At 51.6% G+C, this 10,000-nt stretch overlaps 1 protein-coding gene across 1 annotated transcript in view; it reads left to right on the top strand.

The window, feature by feature from the left end:
- robo1 (roundabout, axon guidance receptor, homolog 1 (Drosophila)) overlaps positions 1-10,000 on the top strand; it is a 158,205-nt gene that overhangs the window by 87,030 nt on the left and 61,175 nt on the right. Inside the window, exon 3 of the mRNA XM_062552402.1 lies at positions 8,524-8,681. Within this exon, the coding sequence (XP_062408386.1) occupies positions 8,524-8,681 (158 nt within the window). The remainder of the gene's footprint in view (positions 1-8,523; positions 8,682-10,000) is intronic.

Consider the following 10,000-nt stretch of genomic DNA (forward strand, 5'->3'; position numbering starts at 1 on the left):
TTTTCGGTGCCGCATTGCCAAACACGCTCGCAAGTGGCATTAGAAAAATGACTCTGTGTTTCTCCTTTACTCATTCTGTTCTTCCGTATTGTGGCTCTCACCCCTTTCACTTCCCTCACCCCGTGCCTCCTCCTCTTAGTCCTCCTCATTCATTACACAGGCATTATTGTACAGCCTGTACATTTATCTGTCAGCGAGGGTTTTTATGGCCGCTCTCGCAATGTGCCCTTAATGGTATCAAAGGGGCTCTCTGTTCCTCTGAAACTCTCTGTCAGGAGATTGAGATTGAGTTTGTAGTTTTGTGTTTTTTCCTCTCTCTCTCTCTCTCTCTCTCTCTCTCTCTCTCTCTCTCTCTCTCTCCTGTTTTTTACTGCATCTTCCACCAAACACTTGAGATTAACAGCCAGAGCTCCCACAAGAGTTTTTAAACCCGGGGCACAAATTACCTGTGTCACTGCACTCACCTCTGCCAACACTCCACCCCACCATGAACACGCTGTGGGATAATTGAAAAGTTAATAGAGAGCTTGTCCTTTTTTAGTTGGCAGCCAGAGCATATGGCAGTAAAATGAAATAGTAAAACACACACACACACACACACAAAACGTGCACTCTCGTACGCACACCGGCCTGTAGTTTAGTATTTTGCAAACACTCCCCGAAGCACAACTGGCAGCAGTTTGGAGGTTGATGAAAGTGTTTGCACTTAAGCGGCACATTTAGATCCATCAGAGGGCCCCTGATTGGGCCACTCCCGGAGCAGAGAGCGCCGTGGCTGAAGGGCTGAGAGCGAGGTTATTTATTATACACCGTACAGTAAAAGTGCTAACACACTCGCTCACACTCGTGCAGCCCACGCGGGGGAGGCCGGGGTGCTACATGTGGGATGAGTGTTTGTAGTGCGGGCACCCGCTGCCATGCCCCTATGCCCCCCCCCATGCCCACCATGCCCCCCCCCCCCACTCTATCTGTTTATGTCTGCATGCTGAGCCATGCTGTAATGTTTACAGCTCAGGGGGACAGGAGGCGACTGGGAGGGCAGGAGTGGGCACTCCTCTGTCAGGGCCCCCCTTATGGAGAGGGTGGGTGGGTGGGATGGAGGTGGTGGAGGAGATGTGTAGTTTAGGGAGGAGATGGAGCAGGGGTGGGTGGAGGGGTGGGGGTGGGGGGGGCAGAAGAGGAGCAAGGGGAAGGGCATGAGTCAGAGGAGAGGAACGAAGGATAGAGAGACTGGGGAGAGGGAGAGAGGGGAAGAGGCTGCCGTGTCCAATCACATCTCCCCGCTGGGGCTCAATCAAGGCAAGCAGAAGGAGTGCAGGCTGGGGACATCCACCCACACACACACACAGATACACACACACACACACACTCACCAATGTACAGGACCTTCACCTGCTTGCCTTACAAGCCATAACATACTCTTTCACACACACACACACACACACACACACACACAGTATGTACATGCATGTGTCCACACAATGTACCAATGTTGAAACATGAAGTCAGTATTTCACTGTAGACACAGTCCTGAGGGAGGCTGTCTGTAAGTGTGTTGACCCTGCGCTGGGAGGCGGCGGTTAGCACAGCATGGCTGGAGGCCCCCCTTTGAAGTGGAGAACTCTACCTCCATGTGCTCACGAGAGGGCACCACGCAGGGGATCAGCTGCTCAGGGAGAGAGAGAGAGAGGGAGAGATGGAGGGAAAGAGAGAGAGAGAGAAAGAGGGAGGGAGAGAGAAAATTCAACTGGAGAGCAGGAACTAGACAGAGAGGAAAGAAGGGAGAGGAAGAGAAAATGGAGACGGTGAGAGCGAGGGTCCTAAGTGTCAGTTCTGACTGCGCCTCCTAACCCCTCCTCCCTCTCCTCCCACTCCTCCCTCCTCTCCTCGTCTCCTCCCTGGAGCTCCTCGCTCTCCAGCCCACTGCTCCTGAGAGCCCCGTCCAGCCGTACTGCCCCGGCGCTAACGAGACAGCCGCTATCGATCCTCACTCACGCAGGAGGCCCCCGCTCTCACACCCCCTCTCTTCTCCTCTCTTCTCCAATCCTCTGTCCTCTCTTCTCTTCTCCTCTCCACTTCTCTCTTTACTCACTCCACAGAGAGAGAGAGAGGGAGAGAGAGAGTGAGAGAGAGAGACAGACAGAGAGAGAGTGGGTAATCTAACCCACAATGGGGAGGAAGGAAAGAGAAAAAAAAGAGAGAAAGAGAGAGAGAGAAGGATGTGCTGTGAGTGGAGAGTAATGATGGATGAGGAGAGAAGGAGAGAGGAAAGAGAGAGAGGAGATGAGGTGAGGTGTGCTGGGGGAAGGAGAGGGAGGGAGAGAGAGAGAGGGAGGGGAGGGAGAGAGGAAGGGAGGGGGAAGGAGGGAGGGAGCTCTTGCTGGTTGTGAGATGACTGGGTCGGCAGGGAGAGGTGACGGTGGGGCAGCCGCCTGCCAGCGCGGATCACGGGGAGGGGAGCGGGGCCAGGACACCACGCAGGGGAGCAACGCGGCTTTCATCTGCTGACTCCACAGGATGTCTCTCCCACACACACACATATCCACCCACCCACACACACACACACACACACAAAAGCCTGAGCATCCTTCATACGAGCGCTAGGGATCAGGTAGCAGAGCACATTCCGGATGAACACGGGCTCTTTTTATATATCATTATCTGACAGGATGACAGCCAGAAATATATGACTCACTCTGAAGAGGAGAGAAAAAGCAGACAGAATAGAGAAAGAAAGAGAAAAAGAGAAAGAGAGAGAGAGAGAGGAAAACACAGGGTGAGAGCAGTGAGTTCAGATAGCACAGAGCAAGGGGAGCACAAAGCCAAGTGAGCCTGCGATGCATATACAGAGCAATCAAACAGCACCGCTCCACTGAGCTTCACACATCGCCTTTGTTTGACAACCTGTGCACTGACCGCATCAGTGTGTGTGTGTGTGTGTGTGTGTGTGTTTGTGTGTGTGTGAAGGAGGGGGTGGGTATAGTCATTTGACTGTGAGGCCGCACATCTGTTCGCCCCCAACACAATCCCCCCGCCCACCCACCCGCCTCCCCGGCCCCCTTCTACCAACCGGGCGGTCAGACGCGAGTTGATTGACAGCCTCCTTCTCCTCTCACCCAGCCGTAGAGTGTTTCCTGATTGGATGAGCGTGTCGGTCGTCCGGGGCGATGGGAACCCCTCCAGATGAGGTCACGCTAATTTGTGATCCCCCATCCATTTTGTTATGTTTATCACTCATCCACTCGCTCTCCCCTGTGCGCTGCCTTGCATCCAAGTCCAAGGAGATTAAAGTGTGTGTGTGTGTGTGTGTGTTTGTACAGTATGTGCGTGTGGGTGTGTGTGTGTGTGTCTGTGTGTCTTTTGGGGGGGGTGGGGGTTGATTTTTGGGGGGTGAAGAAAGAGGCCAGAATTACAAGGGGCTTTGAGGAAACATCTGGGAGAGATTAGTCATTTCATATTTGCTGGATTGTTGGCGTTGGATTGGTAATCCCCACCACTCCTCTCTTTCCCTCTCTTGCTGTACGGATGACTTGGCGTGTTCTCACTCAGCCAAACAACAGCCTCGTGCCATCCCATATGCAAAACCCCACAGCCGAAGATGTCCATTTTATTCAGCATGACAGACATGGCAGTGGGAATGCGTGCTGCTGCTGTCGCTGAACATACAACACAACATCTCGTTACCACATCCCAGGGAAAAAGGAACTTCTTCACTTTCCTCTCCATGTGCTCTGTACATTTCTCTCAGTTCATTCGGTCTCTCTGTTCATTTTTATGTGAGCTTGATGACGGCCTTTTAAGGATAAGGGGCGGGGGGGGGGGGTTGGCACAATCAGTGGACCATGTCATTGTCATGTTAGTTGTTTTTCTTTTCATACGTGTGCGTTTTCTCTCCTTTGAGAGGCAAATCTCCTCCTCCCTCCCCGAAACGGCTCCTTTTGGGCCCAGCGTCGCTCGCTCGCTCGGTGAGGAAGCTTTACGGTAATCCGTTTAATTTCCTCTGAACAAAGCTCATTTGATCGTCCTGCGCTGGCTTGTGTGTGGTATTAAGTCTTCTTCATTTTCATTAATGTTGGAGCCACGGCCGCGGGAATCTCATTTTAATTTGACATTTCGGCATCTGTTTTCAATTTTCCCCCAGAGAGAGAGGGACAGGGAGAGAGAGAGAGAGAGAGGGAGAGAAAGAGAGAGAGGAAAAAACCTCCAAGGGAGGAGTTGTTATCCACGGTGCCTTGGAGAGCAGACCCCTACCAACATCCTACCAGGGCTCTCACCATGGAAAAGTCAAACAGATGAAGACAAATTCGAGCTTTTGCGCGCTTTAACCCGCTATTAGCCAGCGGCTCCAGCGCTACCGTCCACCCCTGGTCAGATTCATCAGGCGCTGCGCTGCGCTGCGCCACGGGGCCCTGTGCAGGAGTCTGCGCGCAGATGTTTACCACGGCGAAAAAGTAGCCCTGATTCATCTTGGCAATCAGCGGTTAGCCCCTACGGGGACGCTACGCTAAGGGAGTGGAAGGGAGGGGAGCTTCTGAATTGGCGTGATAAGATAAGGGGAACACGTGTTCTGAAATCAATCAGAGAGACGGACGGCGTCAGCGGCGGGCTGACTAACTGCAAGCAGGCGGGCCGGGGTGATGATGGTCCACTTTTTAGAGGGACGCAGTTTATTGGTCTTCTTCGTCTTCTTCCTCCTCTTCTTCGTTTTCCTTCTCTTCAGAGCTGAGTCAGGAGAGCAGTGGTCGGACGCCATGTGGTTATGGAGGGAGAGTAGAGAGTCAGCACTTCCACACATCCATAAACACACACACACACACACTCACACACACACATGCAGGCCAACACACACACATGCATGCACACCCAGGCCAACACACACACATGCACTCACACGCATGCACACTCAGGCCAACACACACACACACACACACACACACACATATGGGTGCATCACTTCACTGCCACATACTTGAACATAGATGCCAGGACAAAATGGCATCCTTGGACTTAGGACTGTGTTTTTTGGACCATCACCCCCATCAATCTGTCTCTCTCCGTTCTTCTCTCCTTCAGACTGACACGCATGCACACACATGCATGCGCACACACACACACACACACACACACACACACACACACACACACACACACACACACACACACCCTGTTTGTGAATAGCTGTTGAAACATTATCTGTGAGGGAGACAGCTGCAGACACACATGAGAGATATGGAGTGGAGGCAGCACAGGGGACATTAGCACACGTGCAAGCACACACACACACACACACACACACACACACACACACACACACACACACACATACACACACACACACACACTCCTCTCCTCCCCCTTCTATCTCTCCCCCAAATGATAGAGTAGATAAGAAAAGCTCTGAATGGGAGGAGGAGGAGGGTGAGGAAGGTGTAGAGAGCAGAGCAAGCTTATAATTTCCCCCCTGAAATGAGAAGCACCTCTCAAACACACACACACACACACACACACACACACACACACACACACACACACACACATCTGCAGTAAGGTTGTTCAGAGTGCACAGTACCAGCGCCCAGCCAAAAGCTCGGCGGCCTAATCCAGCAGGGGCTTTGACTAAAGAGTTACATCTCTCTATTTCTGTCTCACTCTCTTAATTTCTTTCTTTCCTTCTCTTGCTCTCTTCTTCTTCCCTCTCTCCCTCTCTCTCTCTCTCTCCCTCTCTCTCTCTCTTTTCCCACTGACGTGGGGTGAGAGCCAGCAGATGTTCTGGGTTAGCTGCTTTGTTTGGTGCGATCGTGCTTTCGTCAGCTCAGCCTCATGCTGCGAGAGTGCAAGAGAGAGAGAGAGAGAGAGAGAGAGAGAGAGGGAGAAAAGAGGGAAAGAGAAAAAGGGATGGAGGGAGGAGAGGAGCCTGCGGAGGAGTGGAGGTCACGGACGAGAGCTGGCGTAAACACCAGGGAGCGGCAGGCGGTTCTGGGCTTGCTCTGCCACGGCCCTGGGCTCTGCTGGGACCTCCTCTGCTTGTGGTAGGGCAGAGATCATCGTGTCTCTCTCTCGTGGTGTGTGTGTGGGTGTGTGTGTGTGTGTGTGTGAGTGTATGAGAGCGATCATCGATAAGCACTGAGCTGGTCAAAACCCACTGTGAACTCTCAGACTCTCACACTGATCCCCTGCTGTGGGACTTCATAAACACACACACACACACACACACACACACACACACACACACACACACACACACACACACACACACACTCACACTGTACCATAGCTGACTTGAGTGCTGATTTTCCTCTCAGTGTCGGGTCAAGAGGTCACCTCTGCAAGGTCTCAGTGTAGTGTAGTACTTAGTGATGGAGCCGCATCACTCCACATGGAGCACTGAGAGGGGAGAGGGTGGTGTTGCACACACACATACATCCTCTCCAGGAGAAAGAGCATCTGATTGGCTATTGCCATTAGGCTGTGGTGAGCAGGCATATCAAGTCTTAAAGCCCCACACTGTGAGGGAACACTGGATGCTGCTAGCAGAATGAGGATAGCCATGCTCTCCCTGGACTTGAAAAGGTGGAGGAAGTGTGTGTGTGTGTGTGTGTGTGTGTGTGTGTGTGTGTGTGTGTGTGTGTGTATATGTCGGTGTGTGTCGGTGTGTGTTTCCAAAGAGACATAACTCTGATTTACATGGGAAGGTGTGAGAGCTGGTGAGGGGAGGGGAGGAGAAGAGAACGAGAGAGAGAGAGAGAGAGGAGAGAGGAGAAGGAATGCGGCAGAATTCATGACCTCCTCTCCTGCTCGGTGAAAGTTATTTCCTGCGGTGGGGTAGGGTTGCCGTCCATCTCTTCCTCCTCCTCCTCCTCCTCCTCCTCAGCATGCTGTGAGCTTACAGGAGGCAGAAAGGGCTCTCACTGCTCTCCATTGGCTAATTAGGCTCTATAGAGGGCCTGGACAGGAATTTGTCGGCTGTCAAAAGTTCAGGTTTGTGCAGAAGTCGGAGCGTGTGTGTGTGTCTGTGTGTGAGAAGGGTTGAGGAAACGGTGTGTGTGTGTGTCTGTGTGTGGGGGAGGGGGGTTGTCTCTGACTTTGATCTGTGGACCAGACTTTGTCCTACACACACATTCACAGATATTTCATGTGCTTTCCTAAATATGTGCAAAAACATATAGGTGCCCACTTATATACTCACATTCACACATACTCACACATATTATTTAGAAGCATACTTCATTTGGACTTTGAATTTGAATCCTCAACTGCAAGTTGGTGCTGCATTCTCTCTCTCTCTCTCTCTCTCTCTCTCTCTCACACACACACACACACACACACACACACACACAAATGCTGTGAGTACACACCACAAATGCACAGCACACATGCCTTGGCCTAAGCTGCAGTGGAGGGAGCATGCCTTGGGAGCTGAAAGTTTATGAGGACAGTTTTTTATGTCTGCACAGACACACTCTAGCTGGGAAAGCCATTACTGGCATGGGGATCCACGATGGGTGGCTCTTAGACTTTCACGACTTGCTTTTCCTTCTCGTAAAGAAAGCGGGAGATTTTCATCTTTTGAACGTGATAGTGAGTAAGTTTGCCTCTTCGCGTCTGGAAACGTGACCGTGGCCGAGGAGAGAGACACGGTGCAGCTGTGTGTGTGTGTGCGTGTGTGTGTGTGCGTGTGTGTCCACCCTCTGGTTTATGCCGCGGAGCAGACTGTCCCGGCCTCTGGAGGTGTCTCCTGATGAATCTGTCTTCTCCGCTGGCCCATCTGCACGCGCTCAGATGAGTGTGAATGAGCCTCAGCATCTCTCATTTGTATCCCTTAAGACATAATTTCCTGCTGTCTCATCTACTTAAGGCACGACTGTGTGCTTATTCCACCCTGTGTGTGTGTGTGTGTGTTTGTGGGTGTACGTGCATGTGTGTGCGTGTATGTGCGTGTGTGCGTGTATCTGTGTGTTTGTGTGTGAGTGTGTGTGTGTGTGTGTGTGTGTGTGTGTGCACGTATGTGTGTGTGTGTGTGTGTGTGTGTGGGTGTGTGTGTGTGTGTGTGTGTGTGTGTGTGTGGTTGCTCTTGGAGGTTTGTGTGTATACGTTTCCTCTAATGCTAGTTGTCATTGGTCTGCCATGAAGGAAAACAGCAGCTCTCCTCTGGTTCTTTGTTGTCATGGCGCTAATCGGGATGCCACCATCGATTATCTGTGTTTTGGTGGGCAACTGGAGCCTGTAGGAAACTATTCATCAGTGTCCATGCTCACGGGACGTAATTTGCGGATTGAATGTGACTAAAGTGTGATTGAGAGAGCTACTGTTACATGTTGTTGAACTTTCTTCTTGTCCACATCCTCTCTCTCTCTCTCTCTCTCTCTCTCTCTCTCTCTCTCTCTCTCTCTCTCTCGCGTACTTTTATTCTGTTTTTCTCTCTTGGATAGCTGATTATGCATGTGCTTGTGATTCTATTCCATACTGGGAGTTCTACTCTGAGTTCTCAGACGTAACCCTTCCCTCTGTTTGTTTGTTCTGCAGTTCTGCGAGATGACTTCAGGCAGAACCCGGTGGACGTGATGGTGGCAGCGGGTGAGCCGGCCGTTATGGAGTGCCAACCGCCCCGCGGGCACCCCGAGCCCACCATCTCCTGGAAGAAGGACGGCTTCAACATCGACGACAGAGACGAGAGAATCACGGTAGGTCGTCAAGTTAATGTGTGTGTGTGTGTGTACTGTATATGTGTGTGTAGTGTGTGTCTGTGTGTGTGTGTGGAGTGTGTGTGTGTTTCTGCACATGATTCTGTGTGTTCTTGAGAGCTTCAGTGGAAAAGTAATCCTCCATTGCCTCTCCAGGTTAATGTGCCCATCTGTTGGGCACCGTAACTCACGCTGTCGTCATGCAAAAAAGTTGCCTACCCAAGAATCTGCAGATATTCAATTCAACTTTTTTCTGGACCGATAACAGCTGTGGACCTCAACTCGAACCCATCCAGTACATTATAATTAATTGTGTGTTTTTTTTTTAACTCTCTTATCTGCCATCGTAATGGTTTGCGCACCCTATCATTAGTGCTAGTCCATTAGTCAGGCAACTGCTCATCCATTAACGGGGTGCAGATGAGCCGAGAGATTGGGCAGCGGCACAAAGCCCCCCCCCCCCCCTGTCTCCCCCGCTGCCGTTACCGGGCCAAATGAGTCCGACAGATCCGTCGGCGAGAGACGGAGATGCGAACCTAGCGTAGAGGGGTGGGGTTGGGCGGGGGACGAAGCGGGAGGACGGGAGGGAGAAAAGTTTGTGCTGAGCAGCCAAAGAAAGGCCACGGGGAAGAAGGGGTGGGGGGGGGGGGGGGGGGAACGCGAGGAGTTTTTACTTTTTTTTTTATTCCCACCCCCCTGATTTATCACGCCTTTGAAGCTCTCGCCATTAATTAGTCGGTTTTAATTAAGAGCGCTACCGCCGCGGTATCAGTCAGCACACTCAGCACTCGGTAAAAAAAGAGGGGGAGAGGGAGGAGAGGAAGTTAAGGGACCCAGCCCTGGATGGGCGGCCATCTTGCTCTGGTCTGTGGTGCAACACAGCACTTCCTGTTATTTATGTACTATGTACTTAAAAGAGGAGTGAGGAGGTGTGTGGTTTTTTTTCTTTCTTTTTTAAATGTAATCAAGCCGCTGGCTTTAGTGAGTGTTTAGAGGCTCAACCTGTCATGGCCAGCGCTAATGCTAACATGGCCAAACAGAGGGAGGAAGGTCAGCGATTCAGCCTTGAGGTGTGTGTGTGTGTGTGTGTGTGTGTGTGTGTGTGTGTGTGTGTGTGTGTGTGTGTGTGTGTGTGTGTGTGTGTGTGTCTGTGTGTGTGTCTGTGTGTGTGTGTGTGTGTGTGTGTCTGTTGATTCACACATCAGCGGACGTCCTCCACAATGGTTTTGCGTGCACATCTGCTTCTGCTGACTAATGTCTGAGAGGGCAGAGAGAGAGAAAAAGAGAGAGATGGATAGAGAGAGAGAGAGAGAGGTGAG

The sequence above is a fragment of the Sardina pilchardus genome, chromosome 13 (genome assembly GCF_963854185.1).
Source record: "Sardina pilchardus chromosome 13, fSarPil1.1, whole genome shotgun sequence".
NCBI lineage: Eukaryota > Metazoa > Chordata > Actinopteri > Clupeiformes > Clupeidae > Sardina > Sardina pilchardus.